The 19,291-nt window shown below is 39.5% G+C and overlaps 1 protein-coding gene across 2 annotated transcripts in view; it reads right to left on the reverse strand.

Moving 5' to 3' along the window:
* The window catches only part of ADAMTS2 (ADAM metallopeptidase with thrombospondin type 1 motif 2), a 295,279-nt gene that overhangs the window by 14,212 nt on the left and 261,776 nt on the right, over nucleotides 1-19,291 (reverse strand). For both annotated transcript variants that reach the window (XM_081939142.1, XM_081939141.1), the window contains exons 12-18: nucleotides 17,523-17,698; nucleotides 15,989-16,122; nucleotides 10,979-11,102; nucleotides 8,024-8,104; nucleotides 4,795-4,958; nucleotides 4,272-4,428; nucleotides 1,385-1,517 (exon numbers count right to left, since the gene is read on the reverse strand). In XM_081939142.1, the coding sequence (XP_081795268.1) occupies nucleotides 1,385-1,517; nucleotides 4,272-4,428; nucleotides 4,795-4,958; nucleotides 8,024-8,104; nucleotides 10,979-11,102; nucleotides 15,989-16,122; nucleotides 17,523-17,698 (969 nt within the window). The remainder of the gene's footprint in view (nucleotides 1-1,384; nucleotides 1,518-4,271; nucleotides 4,429-4,794; nucleotides 4,959-8,023; nucleotides 8,105-10,978; nucleotides 11,103-15,988; nucleotides 16,123-17,522; nucleotides 17,699-19,291) is intronic.

A 19,291-nucleotide genomic window follows, 5' to 3' on the forward strand; every position in this document is an offset into this window, starting at 1 on the left:
AAATGTAAGTGTTGCAAAACTCTGGACTTTTCTCTTTTGCAATATTCCATCTAATACCAGTTCCATTTCCCAGCAATGAATTGCTCAAGATGCTTCACAAATAACATCAGAGGACAGTTTGCTCAGCCTATGGTACCTTCTGATCTACAGTAAATGAAATAGAAATAACCTCCATAGAGAAACTCCTCTTCAAAATCAGGGCAGAACTAAATAGTTGCCTTTCCAAGAAATATCTAAATGTCCCTTTCAGTTTTTAGTTAGGAGGACACAATGAACTAAGGAATGTGAAAGCAAATTATAGAATGGAAACTATTCCCAAGTCATCTATGATTTTAGAATTTTCAAATTAATGTGTATACATAAAGGCTGCTCTATGATATTCCTTCTTTTTAGGTATGTTTGTTTTACTACACAGAAGGTCTGCTAAAAACCAATGAAGTGAGCTAAGTGGTAATGGAATGTACAGCATTGGAACATTACTACAGACCCATGAACTAATTTAGTTGGGACACGATGCTAAATAACCAAAATCCTGATTAATCAAGAATGAACATGTATGAAATTAGGGGTCTTTGGTGCTTTCTGAGTTTGCTTGTTTTCTTGCAGATGCGTATGAGATTCTCAATCCGAAAAGTGATAATCCTATTGATGCATTTTTAAAATTGTTAACCTCTAGTTAGATTAGGAACAAAGGCATATCCTCTATCTGTACTGCACCTGCTAATCCAAATCATGGAGTGTAAATATGTGTTTAAAATTACCAGAAGTAGGTATTTAAATGAAAAATGCCATACATGCTTATATCTAAAGGTTTTGTAAGCAGAAAATCCTCATTTCCACCATTCTTCAGCACCCAACATTTCTAAAAGTTACACTACAGTTTTTATTGCTGTTCCTATTAGGATTATCAAATGGAATATTTTTCAATAAAGGCCTGTACATTAATGGCCTATTCAATTATTTTTAAATAACTGATAATCAATTCATGTAAATTCTATGTGCTTTCCCTTCAAAAATTCAGGCGCTTATACATGTACAATAATGACTTATTCTATTATGTTTACTAAGATATTTTTCTTTAAAAAAAAGTTTATCCTCTTCAAAATTCATTTTGCAATCGGGGGACATCCTTAATTTATGTGATTTTTTTTAAACTTAAGTATCTTAATATTGCTAATTTCATGATTTCACATTAGATCATATATAATTCCTAAAGTGGTAACTTTATAAATGTATCATAGCATCTTTGATCCCCCCCCTCCCCCAAAAAAAGCATCAGAAAGGGAAGAACATTAAGATTAAGACAAAGTCATCTGAATCAAGGCAATGTTGCGTTAGGAGATGAGCATTTAATGGCAGTGAAAATTCAGAAAGACCCGCTTACGTTGGCTGGGAACATTCCTGGAGATTGCACATTCTACGAATGGGCCTGGGCTTTGAGATAGACTCACAGTAACTGCGACGGATCATCTTCAGATCGTTCTTCCTCCGGCAACCATATTTTGTAAATTGGTAGCCTTAAGGGGGAGGAAAAAACTTACTTTATCTTCAACATTTCAACGAACTTTTACATAATTCAAATATTTTTGTTTTCCCCCTACTACGAATACTCTGGCCACTATTTTATGAATCAAGGCAAATATACGTGTCCCAGGATAATGTTGCAGGATCCAATCTGGGTTGGACACTGGGAGCACAAGATTTGCCTCCCAAGCTTTCTGACTTGTGCTGGAGCCCTTTTTCTTTCTAGAGAGAAGTTCCCTGAAGAGGGGCTCCAGCATAAGTCTGAAATCTCAGAAGACAAAACCTCTGGTGACCGACCCAGATTGGAGCCTGCACTATAATTTTATGATTTTCTTTCACCAGTTAAACCAGAGATAATTCTCTTCTGCACGGAGAGCTGTTCAGATATTTGTCCATCTCTCAGTAATGCAAGAAAGCACATAAGAATTGTTAATGGTTTATAAATTAGCTTCAGTTATATAAAAGTAAAATCTCATTGTAGTCAAGCTTGATAATTTGCATAGATACATTCCTATCACTTGGTATTGCCTTCTTCCTTTAAGTTTGACTTCTCAGTGTAGTCAACTACCTGTGCTTCCTAAAAGGTCCTCTTCCATCAAACCAGGAGTGACTTTGCTTAGCTTTCCAGATGAGGCAACATCATGTTTCAATTTTACAGAGAACTCAATAAACTTGGGCTGTCAGATACAGATTGCAAAAATAGGACAATTACACAAAGGTTAAAATAGGATCCTGCTCCCCTCCCCAGTTCTTACGTTTAGTTGTATGTTAGTCAAAAAAACTAAGATCCAACCATCTGGAAACCCCAGAGATGTAGGCATATTGAGAAGCAGAAGTATGATATGGGAAGAAAGCAGTGGCAACTCATATACTTTCCAATAAAACAATTTGGATGTATCTGTGCAGTTATCAAAGTCAAGCTTGGCTTAAGTGATTTTAATGTTACTCCACTAAACACATCAGTGTTATGGCTGTATTTTATATTTATAATATTAAATTCTGTGAGTGCCTGAATTGTGATGCTGACATATAGTAACTTGTGGCCTTCCAATAGGATTATATTTATTTCCTTCATGGGAAGAATGATGTTGAGAATGTTTTTGGCAACCAGAGAACACAGAAACTCAAAATAAATGTATCCTTGTGCAGACTATGGACTTAAAATCTGTATTTTCAGATCAGCCATGGTTTTTGTCATGTAGATCATGAGATAGGACTGCGTCTCGCTCTGTTCCAGAATTAGAAAACGAATCCTCTTAAAAAGACAAAAGCAGAACACAAGAAAAAAAACATAGGAAGGATGTATGAGCTGTGTTTGAAAACCTCTGATAAAGTGAGAATTTACCCGAGTAAATTCAGGCAAAATGGACAAAGGGAATAATTGTTTCAAAAGAAACCTAGTTGTGAAGAAACAGGTAACAAGTTTAATCCATTTGCACTAGGAATAATATATTTTTCTGTGTTAGAATAATTACCAATTTTTTAGATTTTTCTTAATTCAAGTAATTGTGTGTACTTCTGCCTATTTTACATATCCTCATGCTGTGCATCATTTTAAAATATGTTTTATCTGTAATAATTAATCCAAATCTAAATATCCTGGCAGAACACTCATTTATAGCAAATCAGTGACATCTTGTGGTCTGTCAGGAGCATTACATATTTTATAAACCACCTTAAAACCTGCCTTTTTCCCATACTTTGAACAACTCTATAGCCATTTTCCTTTGGTCAGCCTCCCAACAGGAGCTCAAAGGACTGAAATGTGTGGTCATAATATACTTCTAATGATCAAGGAGGCAGCAATGTAGAAATTATTTCAACTTTTTTGTATTTTTCACTATTCAATCACAGTCAGGCAGCACAGGATATGAAAGCCTCTTTGACACACTACAGCTAATGGGAACACACGAGATAAATATCCCTTGAATGATAGATAGCGACAGGCAAGAATAGGAGGTGATGTTCGGGTGTGAAGTCTCAAAATACTTCTGAGAGATGAGGTTTAAGACCTCCAGGTTTCCCCCCTACAGTTCAGCAATTCTGCTACAGTTAGGGGCAGCAAGTGTGGTGGATATTTGAGATTGATTGATTCCAAATTTCAGAGCAGGTGGAATTCTGGGAGCTGGGAAATGAAATAATGTGGAATAATTTTGCAAGTTTCTGTAAAAACAAGCAACTGACATGTTGCTGGTTAAGTAATGTGTTGGTTCAGTCTACTCTAGTTGTGAAATGCACATCTAGAGTAGACTGAACCAACACATTGGTACAGTCTCCAGTGAAAATTTACACTGCAGAATTTTGTCTCCTGCTATTCATTTATTTCCTCCGCTTCCTTTTTAAACTACTGTCCATTTTCTAGATGTGCAGCATGTTATGTGTAATAGACAGCAATAAATAATTCCCAGTGAATGTATTTTTCTTCCTATGAACTAAACTTTTTCTTATTAAAATGTAACTGAAGAAGTCAACATCTAATGATTCATAATAAATCATTACACTTTGGATGATCTCACAAAGATCTGACGGATAATTGGAAAAATCAAATGTGCTGCACTGAATGAATGAATGACAGTATCACAGATAAGAAATTACAGGTAAGCCTGTTAAGTCATTTTAACTTCATGGATTCTTGTCTCAAATTCAGCCATGAGCCAAATTAAACCATCAAGAATACTTAAAGCATAATTAGAATCACAGCTTTTCACAACAGACAGAAAAGTCAATGCAGTCATCAGCATCCTTACCTCCTCCACAAGGTTTTGAGCACTGGGTCCATTTTTTCAGAGCCCATTCATATGGTACAGGATCTTTCAAGACATTGTTATCATCAACATTTAAAGAATCTTCATGGATCATAAATTTGTATGTCAATGAAATCTTCCCATTACCATGAGGAATTACCTAGTTAGACAAATAATGTATATTTTTTTCAGGAAGATCATTGTAACATCATTTTAAAAATCTCTTCAAAACAGATTCCAACCAAGATTTAGGCTTCCGTGATTCTCTAGTCTTGTTCCAGGTCTATGGTCCTGGTGGTCTCTTCATCTGCCAGTCTGCTAACCACATTCCCCCCCAGAAGATCCCCAGTCTTGTTTTCTGAAAAAAGAGAAATCCATCTCCCTAGAGTTCTCACGAACAAAAGAGGCAACGTATATAATTGGGAAGCACAATCTAGATTTGGCCTTCATCCTTAAAATCAATCCCTTAAGTGATACTACTGCATGACTTACTGTCGCACGCCAGCCTCGTCTTCAAGGAACTTACCAAAATGGTGATGCCGTGACGTAAAGGACCCATTGTTTGAACCATTTCCCTGTCCTCATCATTCCGATACTCCCATTCTGCACCCATGTGTATGAAAGTTTTGGAGTCTGGTACATAGTTGTTTTCATTTAGAATAAATCTCCCTGTTTCTCGGTTCTTGATCGCTAAAAAAAAGAAAGAAATATGAAGTCAAGATTATATGTCCAGAGGCTTCCCCTTCTCATTTTTAATTTTTTTCCCAGTGAGTAAAGAAACTAGAAGTCACAGAAGTGGCTGCTAGCTTTATTTACTTTACTTGGAGAATTCATCAAAGAATATCACCAGAAAAGTTTCTATAAACATTTTAGTATTAACAAAATAACATTTGTCAAAAAGTAACCAAAATATCCTAACCGAGTTATTCCTAACCCCCACCCCCCCACCCCAAAATAAAAATTTGGGAAACCTTTGTTTCTTATCTATGACAAAACTGAGAACCCTTCAGTTCGAAGGCTGTATCCAAGTTTCTATAGTCAGAAATTGTTTGCATTCTTACTTCTCTGCCTTGAGAAAAGAGCAACAATAGTTCCCAATGTCCTACCCAGAATTTTGGAAAAATGAGGTTTCATTTATTTTTATCAGGCTGTCTAACTGTCAAATGTCTCAAGGCAATGTACTATGTGATTCTAAATGTGGTAGACTATGAATTATGTTATAATTCACCTTAGACCCGTGATGGTGAACCTATGGCATGTGTGTCAGAGGTGGCACGCCGCACCCTCTCTGATGGCACACGAACCATCACCCCAGTTCAGCTCCACCACTTATGTGCGTGTGTCTCCCACCAGCCAGCTGGTCTTTGGGTCTCTGCTGTGCAAGGGGGGGCAGGCACCATGCTGGGGGGCTGCCCACTCATGCACAGGAGGTGGGGCGAGTGTGTGGGGTGCATGTGTGCGGGAGGCATGTATGAGTGGGGGCACATGCACGCATTACATTTTGGGGGTTCGAGAGTGCTTGTACTTTGGCCACTTGGTCTGGAAAAAGTTAGCCATCACTGCCTTAGACAGTGAGTAGTAGGCTTGTTGTACTATTGGAACCTAAGGCTTGTTATATTTCTTGGAACCTAATGGGGACATGGCAGATTTTCCTACCTCCTCCAAACTGTAGTTTAGTGAGTTTCAAATTGGCTACTATTCTTGGATAATATATAGCTATGTATTGATTGCAGTCGTATGGGCCCAAATTGTAGGTTTCATTATTGACTGATTTTTTTTAAAAAAGGAAAATAGTTTAAGTTGAAAGGCAGAAATCCTGAGAGTCAATAACCAAAAAGCACTTATGTTAAATATGACAAATCTTTTCTCCACGAAAGGCGATCTCATTGTACCAGGCTTCTTTGGAGATGAGAATTTTACACAATCTTCCCTCTTTTCATATACAACTCAGCAGCAGTCTTTATATCTATCTGCTTGTCACTGCTACATTTGCTGGCCTACTTCTACATTAAATATGAGAGGAATATTTTCTCTTTCAAAATAATAGTAAGACATGACAGCCTTGTATACAATTACTGCCCTCTTTCCCAACTGCTTCAAGATTCATTTGTGTTGTCAGCATCCATACCTTCATCAGATTTACAAAAACAGAAGGTTTATATCTTGCTTGTGGTTTTTCAGAAACGGTTTGCCTAACGTAAGGAATATGTCTGCAATGAACATTATTAATCCCAGACAGCTGCAGAGAACAGCAATTCACAAAACCTGTCTCTTAAAACAAACTTTGGATGATTCATAGAAAAGTTACTAGGTCAGTGGACATGAATCTGCTTCTAATTAATTACAGCCTACAAGACAATGCCTCTTATTGATCCACTGAGCTGTAAAGATTGAGAGCTTCAATTATTTTTGAAACTTTGCTTGATTAAACGTTCTTGCTGCAGCTAGCTTAGAACTAGAAAGAAGGACCAAGAGAATAGATGCTGGAGACATAAGCAAAAGCACATCTGGTAAATCTGATGCACAGGAAATGTGGACTCTGCAGAAAACATTGTTTGCACAATTACATTGAGTAGAAATGACATATTATTTATTTGTTTGTTTGTTTGTTTATTGAATGTGCATGCTGCCCAATGCCAAGTTATTCTGGGCATTTATTATTTCAAAGCCAAGTTTTAGAAAAAGTTGGACATATTATTTCAAAGAGCAGAAACCAAGTTACTTAGTACGGTAAAGTTCAAATTATGATCCAAAAAGGATCTGTTAATTTTTAAATGAATAGAATAGAACAGAACAGAACAAGATAGGATAGGATAGGATAGGATAGGATAGGATAGGATAGGATAGGATAGGATAGGATGGGATAGAATACTGTAGAATTCTTTATTGGCCATGTGTGATTGGACACACAAGGAATTTGTCTTTGGTGCATATGCTCTCAGTGTACATAAAAAGACAAGATACATTCGTCAAGAATTATAAGATATAATACTTAATGATAGGCATAGGGTACAAATAAGCAATCAGGAAACACTCAATATCAATATCAATAATAAAGATACAAGCAACAAAGCTACAGTCCTGCAGTCATAAGTGGGAGGAGATGGCACATAGGAAGGATGAGAAGACTAATAGTAATAGTAAAGTGGCCTTAGTGAATAGTTTGACAGTGGTGAGGGAATTATTTGTTTAGCAGAGTGATGGCGTTTGAGAAAAAAACTGTTCTTGTGCCTAGTTGTTTTGGTGTGCAGTGCTCTATAGCGTCATTTTACACTATACATTTGTTTAGAGCTTTTGTTTCTATAAATTCCTCTTTACACAATAGAATTTATTTTACCACCACTTCTACAACGAAAAAGGATCTGGCTGGAAACAAATACATTTGTAGGTCGCTTTGATTAAGAGAATACAATGTAAAATATTGCATGCTTGGCGTTCTCTAAGCATGAGTTTGGGACTGCAGACAGATAGAAACAATTTCACTGCAAAACCAAGCAAACTCATAGAATTCCAGCAATGAACGTAACATACAAACATGGAGTTACCCATATTTGCTACTAGTTTGGTTTTCAACCTTAAAACTGATTAAAATTGCTCTCCCCAGCTTCTATATCATTGCATTAGTGCTATTTTATTCCTACAAAAATGTTCCCCGATACAATTAAAATATATTTTATAACCAGAATAGTATTTCAGCTAGTCAGGAAAAGCATATCCATGAGCAAAAGCTGACTCTGATGCAATAAGACGCATACCGAGATTATGAACAGTAGCATCCGATTCTTGTATAAGTAAATGCCTGGCACCAGCTGGAATGTCAAACATCTTGAGGTATCCTGCAAGAAAGCATCAAAACTATTAATAATAACTTTTATAAGCAAATAATAATAATAATCCTGAATGTTTTCTGTAGCTATCACTTTATTTTATATAGTAGATGCCATCTAATTCCTTTTTAAAAACATTTTTGCAGCTCCAGAACTGACTTAAACCACAATTGCCAGAGATTGGTAGCATAGTTTACTATCAGAAAATGCATAAACGTGGCAATCTTTGCTCTAAGACTGGTTTCATATGGTTGTTATTGTTCTTTGCAACATCATGTTGTCCATTGAGAAGATTCTCTGTTTTCCCTGCAAATATTCCAAACAACCTGTAGCCATGAAGCAATTTGCCCGTTTTAACTTGTGAGTTCTAGGCCACCTTTTGTTTCTTTTCTAATGAATGTAAATGCTTCCTCTCAAACCCAGGTGTGTTCATCTGAGCTTACAACACTTTAAAATCATAAGATACTTTTCCAATTAAAACAGCAGGAATAAAACCAATACTATATATTTAAAAGGGACTTTACAGATAAACCTAGTCCTTTCTGTTATTCAGGGCTGGAAACTACTATATCATCCTTGACAACTTGATGCCGACTCCACCTTAAAAAACCTCCTGCGTGGGGGAACCCACCACTCGCTCCCTGCTTTATGACTTTTGCAATCAGGAAATTCCTAATATGCAGCCTGAATCTCTTATTTCAACCCACTGCTCTTTATCTATCCTACAGCCAGTTTCAGCACATTTTTAGATGACTGCTTTTTAAAGATTTTTGTAGCAATAGCAATAGCATTTACAGATATATTCCGCTTCATAGTGCTTTTACAGTCCCTTCTAAGTGGTTTACAGAGTCCGCATATTGCCTCCAACAATCTGAGTCCTCATTTTACTGACCAGGGAAAGAAAGGCTGAGTCAATCTTGAACCGGTCAATATCGAACTCCCGGCAGTGGGCAGAGTTAATCCACAATACTACATTCTAACCATTGTGCCACCATGACTCAGTGTATATTTGTAGCGAAACATTTGCAGCTCCTTCAACCAAAAAGGTTTAGCTCTCTGAACCCTGGTCATCCTGGAATTCCTCCTTTAAACCCCCTTAAGCCCCTGTTGCCATGTCATATTTACTCTGCAGTCTAACAGCACAGAGTATAAAGGAGCTATAAAAAGAATATGGAAGTGGTGCTCCATATTTATTATTGGGAAATTTCAATTAATTAAATAAAATGACTTTATTTCCTCTGATATCTGGTTTTCCCCTTCTCCTCTTTGTAAAGCATGGCACACTGATGATATAGAGAAACTGAACAAGAGAATAAAGATAGAGATAGGGCGCAAATGCATAGCATACAATTCATTCCAACCTAGTCATGAGGCTTTTGTAAAAAAAAAAATGGGGTAGCTCCAGAAAGATTATCTTGCATTCCTGGAAGAATAAAAGCAGGAAACAAAGTAATGATTATAAATACAGGATGGAGCATTTGAACCAGATTCAAAAGGGAAAGGTGATTCAGAGTGCATGCTGGTGTCCACATCACATCTGTTGGCAACTCTTTAAAGACAACAAGGAACCAAAAGCTGCGGTGTGCACATCCCTGCTTGCTCCCAATTAACTTTTCCTTTTTGAATCAAGGTCTCTGCACAATCTTAGTCATTTCATCTATTTCAAAGGCTCACTATCTTGTTTATTTCTAAGCATGCAGGGTTGGATGGGGAAAGAAAACTGGCATTTTTCCTTTTTAAAAAGAAGAACCTTTTATGCATTGATCTCAGCTTATTTGTTCAATTCTGTCTTTTGGCTATTGTCCAAGTTGAAGGACTTGACTTTTTGACAAGATTTTTTCGCTCTCCCTGACAAATAGACATCATGCAAAATGGAAAGATTTTGCAAGTCAGACAATAACCTAGTTTTGAATGAACAACCAAGAAAGCGGAAAGTCTGAATATATCCAACATTCTGGTTTTAAGAATGAGGTATCAAGACAGACAGGTATTTTAGCAGAGGCCAATGGTGGTCTGAATGCAGTGCTGATTTGCTGCCCCTTAAGACCTCATTTAAAAAGTTGCAAAAGTTGTCAGAATGGAAAGACAGAAGCCCCAACAAAGATATAAGCAGGTCTGAAAATATCTATTTCCCCCAGTTTGGGTGTGTGGATTTTTCTTTGCTTCACTTTAAGATGATAGTGGGTGAGTTGATAGATGCTCCTCAAAGGTGTTAAAACATGCATATGGGGATCAGTGGTGGATTCTGGATCCCATTGCAACCGATTCTGGACCCCATATGCAATGGGGCCGGGCGTCCACCACATGCATTCTTACCGCCTGCGATGCTTCCGCGACACCTCCATGATGCTGCAGCTGCTCGGCGGAGCGTCATGCACGTGCCATACACTCCTTGCACGTGTGCGGAAGCCCCCAAAACCTCAAATACTTGTAAGGAGCACGGGCGGGCGGGCCCTTGGGAGCACCATACCGTAATGGTACCTGGTGCTCCCGGCAAGCACAGGTACACCCGTACTGGGGTGTACTGGTCATAACCCACCACTGATGGGAATACAGTCTGGATTAGATTAAGACTATTGTCTGAAACCCACTTCTTTGGAGTCAGATTCAAAAGACTCTTTCTGAGTAGACTTACATAGGATTCTGTTTTTATGATTTGAGTAGACCAAGACATCATTACATGACAATATGTCTCAGACACATAAAGTAGGGTGCTCTTTTTATATTGATTTTACTTAAGAAAACTTGTTTCCATCAGAACCTGTTCAAGAGCAGCTTTTGATGCAGCAAAGGAAATATGCTATTAAAGAAATTCTTGAACTCCTTTTAAAACTAAACACATACTTTTCTGGGGCAAGGATATTATATTTAAATAAGAACAACCTTGTTTCTTTGGCGCCCTGGAGAATGTTCCTTTCACCACTTTGCAATGGGTGTTGTCTCCACCGCACACACCACATTTATCTTCTTGCTTTGATGAGCCTATTACTTTGTCACAGCCGACTTTCTGAAACCAAGAAAAAAAACCCAATTCATTTGGTTTGTAAGAGTGTTTTTTTTAAAAATGATAACTAGATTGGGATATTTAAGCAGGATATTCAGAACTAAAATATAAGTATGTTCCTGAAATAATACATTAATAGACCCATGGGGCCTTATTTCAAGAACAGAAGAACTGCTTTCAGTTTAAGTAGATATTTGATTCCCCCCCCCCACATCTATTTTAAATAATGAAAATCGTAGACCTAGAGTTTCATATCTATAATCCCTGAGAAAATAACACCAAAAATAACCATATGTTTCTCTTTCTCTCTCTCAGTTTAAAGACATCACACTTCAGTAAGTCTGTCCTCAAGTTAAATATCATGGAAAAGAGCTGAACATAAGGTTTATTTAAAGCAGATAACTTGAAGACTGAATGGTAGGTATGGTTTTAGTTCAGAATTGCTAAAAATTGTACCCAAGCATATCTAGAATGACTGTATTACTGTATTTTTCAGAGTATAAGATGCACCTTTTTCCCTCAGAAAAGAGGCTGAAAATCTAGGTGTGTCTTATACACTGAATACAGCATTTTTTGCCTCCTAAAACCCTGCCCCCTTCACCAAAATTGCCGTGCATAGCCTTTAGGAGGCTTCCACAGTGTTCTTGGAGGCTGGGGAGGGCAGAAATGAGCGGAAAATGGGCCATTTTTTTGCTCAATTTTGCCCTCTTCCCTGGCCACCAGGAGCACTCTATAAGTCTCCTAAAGGCTATTCATGCCCCTTTTGCGAAAAACGAGTCGTTTTTGGGAGGTCTGCAGAGTGCAAAAACATTTTTTTAAAATTGCCTCTTCAAAATCTTGGTGCATCTTATACTCCGGTGCCACTTATACTCTGAAAAATACAGTACGTGGCAAACAATAAATAGTTATCTTTATCTACAAAAAAATCATGTATTTGGTGGCTCAAAGTACCACTAGAAGGACATGAATAATTCATTAACTAACAGATATCCTTTCTAAACATTGTCCTTATGGAACATTCCATAATCTCATAAGAGCCATGGTGGTGCAGTGGTTAGAGTGCAGTACTGCAGGCTACTTCTGCTGTCTGCTGACTGCCTGCAATTTGGCAGTTCAAATCTCAACAAGCTCAAGGTGTCAGGCGTTCTAAATACCATGCAGAATTAAATCATTGTCCAAGGCAAAGTTATCCTTAAAGGTCCAATTTATTCATGCAGGCAAGTTAGCACGTCTATGGAATTCCAACTCTAATGTTCTTCCTGGAATTCCACCCAGTTGAAAGTTCATGATCTATCCCCACACCCACAAATCCATCACATGTTCCAATCATCATCTTCCACACTGGCATCTACACCCCTCTGCTTCTGGTCAGGTGTCGAGGTGCGAAGACAAAAGATGACCTTGGCTTCTATAAAAGAATGTCAACAATACATTCCACAATCCTACTCCTTTCTACTCCCCCCTCCCAACTACTACACTAATGAAACAGCATAAGAAATTAATAAAAAGTGTGGCAGGCCAAAGATCCTAAAAAGAACATAACTACAGGCCTGACACAAGGTTGACTCTGCCTTCCATCCTTCCGAGGTCAGTAAAATGAGGACCCAAAATTGTTGGGGCAATATGCTGACTCTGTAAACTGCTTCGAGCGGCCTGTAAAAGCACTATGAAGCGGTATAGAAATCTAAGTTCTATTGCTATTCCAACATGCACTAGGAACTAAAAGAAGAGTTTTAAAAGAAGAGTTTAAGGATTGTCTACTTGACTTGGTCTATGCGCTCATCTATTGCATGTGTTTATAGATAGCAATCACTACCGTGTTTCCCCGAAAATACGCCAGGGGCTTATTTTCTTTTGCCCCACGAAATATGGCCTTGGGTTTATTATAGGGGAGGGCTTATTATTTTCTGGGGCAGGCGAGAAGTGAAGCGCGCCTTTTACCTTTCCAGCTCCGTCGCATTCCTCACCATTGTGCTCAGGGAAGCGGCTGGTTAAAAAAAAAACCTTCTCCCGAGTTCAATCAAATTTCTTGAACTCGCGAGAGATTGTTTTTTTTTACCAGGGCTTCCCTGGACACAATGGCGAGGACTGCGACGGACCTGGAAAGGTAAGAGGCACGCCTCGTGGCCCAACACCGCCCACCTTGCCCCAATGGTAATGGCAGCCTGCCTGGTTCCCTTCCCTGCCGCCCCTTTAGGGGGGGGCAGAGAAGCGAGGCGCGCCTCTTACCTCACTGCGTTCCTCGCCCATTTGTCCAGTGAAGTCCCTTGTAAAAAAAAAAACTCATGAGTTCAACTACGGAAGTTTTTTTTTTATTACAAGGGGCTTCAATGGGCGAAAGGGCGAGGAACCCGAAGGAGGTGTCAGTCTCTGGTATCTCTAGGATATGCGTCTGTCTTCTCCCCCCCCGCCCCCCTCGCTAAAGGGACATTGATGAAGGGAAGAAGCCAGGCAGCCGTTACCATTGGTGGGGTGGGAGCTAGCAGGACAGCAACGCGCCTCGCACCCCATTCCCTCCCGAGCAAAAAGAACAACTCCCACCAAGCCCCAAGACTCCAAACAAATGATAGAATGGGGGGGGGGGGACGAAGACAGAGGACAGAGAATGAAACAGAAAAGGAAGAGAAGGGGGGAGGGAAGGAAGGGAAAGGAAGGCAAAGGACAGAGAAAGAAACATTCTCCCCCCCTTCTCTTCCTTTCCTGTTTCTTTCTCTACCCTTTGCCTTCCTTCCCCCCATTCACTTCCTTTGCTCTTTCTTTCTCTGTCCTTTCCCTTCCTTCCCCTTTCTCCCCCCCCCCATTCTCTCCCTTTCCTGTTTCATTCTCTGTCCTTTGCCTTCCTTTCCCCCCCATTCTCTCCCTTTCCTGTTTCATTCTCTGTCCTTTGCCTTCCTTTCCTTCCCCCCTTCTCTTCCTTTCCTGTTTCTTTCTCTATCCTTTGCCTTCCTTTCCCTCCCACCATTCTCTTCCTTTCCTGTTTCTTTCTCTGTCCTTTCCCTTCGTTTCCCTTCCTTCCCTCCCCCCTTCTCTTCCTTTTCTGTTTCATTCTCTGTCCTCTGCCTTCGTTCCCCCCCCCATTCTATCATTTGTTTGGAGTCTCATTTGTAGCAACGTTTACCAATGTAGGGGGGGGGGAGCCGCCAGGCGCGTGTCCTAGAGCTACCGGAGATTGACAGCTCCGCTGTGTTCTTTCGCCCATTGAAGCCCCTTGTTAAAAAAAAACCTCGCTAGTTGAACTCATGGTTTTTTTTTTTTTTACATGGGGCTTCCCTGGACGAAACGGCAAGGAACGCAGCGGAGCTGTCAATCTCTGGTAGCACTAAGATACGCGTCGCTTTCCCCCCCCACTGCTACCCCCTCCCTAAAGGGAGGTTGGGGAAGGGAAGCAGCCAGGCAGCCGTTATCATTGGGGCTTGGTGGGAGTTGTTCTTTTTGCTCGGGAGGGAATGGGGTGCGAGAGGGATCAGGTGGGGGAGGGGGGATCGCATTGCTGGACTCTTTTTGCAGCGGACTCTTTTTTTCATGGGACGGAATGGGGCGCGAAGCACTTTGCTTTGCCTGCTGCTCCTTTTGCGCTGGGCTCTTTGCAAGGGAGGGAACAGGGTTTTTTTGAAGTGCATTGCTGCCGCGGGATCGGGACAGAACAGGGTTTTTTTGAAGCGTATTGCTAACCTACCGCTCTTTTTGCGGTGGGCCCTCTTTTTGCCCGGCAAACTGTACCCGTAGGTATGGCAAGGGCTGTGGGGTGCGTGGGGCATGTCCCCCCCTCTTCCCACTCCGGTTTGGGGGGGCTTATTTTGGGGGGAGGGGCTTATTTTGGCGCATGCTCTGAAAAACCCGATTGGGTTTATTAGCAGGGCGTGGCTTATTTTCGGGGAAACACGGTATTTCCTTGAATAAAAACAAATTTAACAATTTGTTTAACAATTTGTTAACAAAAACAATTTTAGAAGTGTGCTCAAGAGCCATCCTAAACTAAGTAACACATGCACAACAAAGCAATATGTCTCTATTCACATCACTTAATTCCCTGCCATCTTGAATGTCTAACCTTCGAAGCATTCTACAATCGTCGACCACAGCTATTTTTCTTGGGACTCTTTGGAGAATTTTCTCTCCATGTAATGACTTTTCCCCCTTTAAAAACGGTTGCATTTCAACAGATACTTTCCTTTTAAATCAGTGGGTCTCAACCTTCCTAATGCCGTGACCCTTTAATACAGTTCCTCATATTGTGGTGACCCCCAACCATACAATTACTTTACGTTTTCCATATTCTTTGAAAATATGTGTTTTTCTATGGTCTTAGGTGACCCCTGTGAAAGGGTCATTCAACCCCCAAAGGGGTCCCGACCCACAGGTTGAGAACCACTGTTTTAAATAGTTGTTTTTACATATTACAATCCCCTCCTGAGGATTAAATTCACCATTAATAAATATGAAAAATATTCTGCCACCTCTAATAAAACAGTAAAGTACTACTCATCTGATTTCTTTTAAAATCATCTTTCAATATAATTTCTATAGTTTATATTTTTTTTTATAAATTAGCCAGGGAAGGGGAAAAACTAGCCCATTGTAGCAAGATTACTTAGATTTACATACCGCTTCACAGTGCTTTACAACCCTCTCTAAGCAGTTTACAGTGTCAGTATATTGACCCCCAACAATCTGGCTCCTCATTTTATCAACCTTGGAAAGATAGAAGGCTGAGTCAACCTTGAGCTGGCCAGAATCGAACTACCGAACTGCAGGCAGCTGGCAGTTAGCAGAATTAGCCTGCAATATTGCATTCTAACCACTGCGTCACCACAGCTCATTATAATTTTAATATTACTCTTGCAGGTAGAAAAATGGAAACAGAAATTCCTGAAACATATATAACCTACCAGGCATTCTCCTCGCATACAGATACTGTGCAAATCCTTATAGGAGCACTGTGTTCCATCATGTACCAATCTTTTCATATATACCACATCATTAGTCTCCTTGGACTCGCAGTAGAGGTGGCACCTTTCTTTAGCTATAAGGGAAAATATTTGGGTAATTTATCTTCTCATTAGATTATTTTGTAAATGTTGATTCAATGGAAGTTTTGCAGCAAAGTAAAAAAATTCTAAGCAACTTGTCCAAAGAGGGAAATTTTGCGCCATATTTTAGAAATTGGAATTAAACTTCAAAGCAAATATTTAATAAGGAATATTTATAGTTTGTATCAGTTTCCCCACTTCATACTCCTCAGGCATAAAGTCTATTTTCAGAGTTCCTAGTTAGCAAAATCACAAAGCCATCTTGGGCATAGAGCTGGGAATTGAATTTCCAATACCCCTGCATGGCATGAAGTGAGACAAAGCGATTCTACCATCTTAATGGATTAACCCTTAAAATAAAAGGTAGTGGTAAAGGTTACCCTCGCACATTTGCACTAGTTGTTCCCAACTCTAGGGGACGATGCTCATCTCCGTTTCAAAACCGAAGAGCCAGCGCTGTCCGAAGACGTCTCCGTAGTCATGTGGCCGGCATGACTTAACACCAAAGGAGCATGTGACACTGTTACCTTCCCACTATAGTATTTGCATTTTTCTAATGTGGTTTTGAACTGCTAGGTTGGCAGAAGCTGGGACAAGTAACAGGACCTCACCCCATTATGCTACACTAGGGATTTGAACCGCTGAACTGTCAACCTTCTGGTCGATAAGCTCAGTGTCTTAGCCACTGAGCCACCGCATCCCTTTAAACCAGGGGTGGGTTCCGGCAGCCACACGCACACACACATGTGCAGAGTAATAAAAATTGCTCTGTGCATGTACAGAAGCAAGAAACAAGATGGCAGCACCTATGGCGGTGCTAGGAGAACCGGTTTGGGGGCATGTGAGGCCTGGGTTGCTGCTGGTTCCAGCGACCCAGACCGCCAAGCTACTACCGGTTTGGCTGAATCGGTAGAAACCCACCACTGCTTTAAACCCTTAAAATACAATTCTACAAAATGGTTTTATTTGCTTTTACATTAGTATATGTTACACTAATCATGCATAACATATACATCAATTCAATTAAAGTACAATGGATAATCTGAGTGATGCTGCAGCCTAAATAATTCCTACTAAGAAGTGCATGCTCATCTGTCTGAAAAAATGCTGTCCTCTGAAGAGAAACTAGAAGCACTTGACAGTAGGATTGGAGCAACTATGGCCCCTTTACAATCTGTGGCTTTTAACTCCCAGAATTCCTAAGACAATATGGCTGGCTCGGGAATTCTGGGAGTTGAAGTCCATAGGTTTTAAAGAGGGCCTAATTGCCACCTCCTGATCTGAGAGTTAGTGCTAATGAATTGCAGTATTTCTGCATACAGGACATTCCAGTTTTCGAAAATGGGCAGAGTTATCCTGGTCTGTTCTGCTAATAATGAAATGAAATGCAAACCATCAGTATGTTCATATGGAAGCCAGTGATGCTTCATATTCTGATATTCAAAAACGGGATCCCACTGCCTGCATTGCTCCTCTCTGAAGTCATCATCACCATCAGGACATTCTTGGCTATTGCATAGCTGGAACTCATAGCTTGGCCCAAAACATGTGCGGCCTCCATTAGCAGGGCTAGGGGAAAAAAAAGAAATAATACTAATGAATGATTCTAGATCAATATATAATAGACCATTGCATTTTATTGGACCTGGAAAAGTGGTATCTCTCCAGATATCGGCTTCAAATTCCCATGAACTCTGCTCAGAAAACTTAAAGAATTTCATCAACTGCAGTCTAACAATGTCTGATTCTTTATTATAGGTAGTCCTCAACTTACAACCATAATTTAGCCCAAAATGTATATTTCTGAGAAATTTATTAAGTGAGTTTTGCCCCATTTTACTATTGTTGTTGCCGCATTTGTTAAGCGAATCACTGAATTAGTAACACAGTTGTTAAGTGAATCTGGTTTCCCCTATGACTTTACTTGTCAAAAGGTCACAAGAGGGGAATCACATGACCCCCGGGACACTGCAACAGTCATAAATGTGAATCAATTGTCAATCATCCAAATGTAAATCACATGACCGTGGGGATGTTGCAATGATCGTAAGTGTGAAAAATCATCATGTCACTTTTTTCAGTGCCATTGTAACTTAGAACAGTCACTAAGTGAAGTGTTGTAAGTCGAGAACTACCTGTACTTATTTATTGTTCATTTCCAAGATTAATTTCCAATGATTTCCAAAATCTGAACATGTATGTGGTAGGAAGGCACAGTTGTATACTCTTAGCCTCAATATCTACAACATGACCTAATGGGATATACAGATAAATATGAAACACTGAGCATCCCTATATAAATGCCGAAGTAGTTGTGAGTGAGACACAAGTAGGTTGCGCTCCTGCAAGCAAAGCTAGGAGAGATTATCCTTTCCCTTCTGCAGCCTCTACATAACCTTAAAAGACACACTGGAAATTTGGGGAGTAGACAGAAGGGACTTTTCAGTAGGAATGTGGGGAACCAAGCAAACAAAAAGAGGAAAAGATTATTTCTTAAGTATGTAATGCGGTTTGAGTTTGATCCTGACGGGCTGCAGGTTGAGTTAGTCTTCATCCTTCCAAGGTTAGTAAAATGAGGACCCAGATTGATGGGGGCCATATGCTGACTCTGTAAACCACTTAGAGAGGGCTGTAAAGCACTGTGAAGTGGTATATAAGTTTAAGTGCTATTTCTATTGTTATGTATCCATTGCAGTCAACCCAACTCATGGTAGTTTTCAGCAGTTAAAAGAGATTAAGTATGACTCAATTAAGAATAGTTGGATTTCATTCATAATCATTTTGTAAAATAGAAGAAATACCTGAATACACAGACACGCATTAACTATGAAACCTTTAATGTAGCACTCAAAGTGATTATATTTCCCTGACAGGTTAAGAACCTGGTCCAAATTTTTCATTTATTGCTTGGATAATTTAATTTCCTAAATTTTACTGTAATGTATTCTGATGATTATCATCAAATATTTATCTTATTACTTTTTTTAACTTAGCACTGTATTTTCTCATGTTGCATTTTGTGCTGTTATTAGATTTTGTTACTTTACATGAAGAATCCATAATAATGATTTTTTTTCTTTTAATAGCACCAGAAGTGGTACTGATTTCTTTTAAGTCCCTGAATGCTCAATTGGCTGTCTGGCAAAAATAAGCTTCTCTTAT

The sequence above is a fragment of the Natrix helvetica genome, assembly GCF_964273705.1.
Source record: "Natrix helvetica genome assembly, chromosome: 1".
NCBI lineage: Eukaryota > Metazoa > Chordata > Lepidosauria > Squamata > Natricidae > Natrix > Natrix helvetica.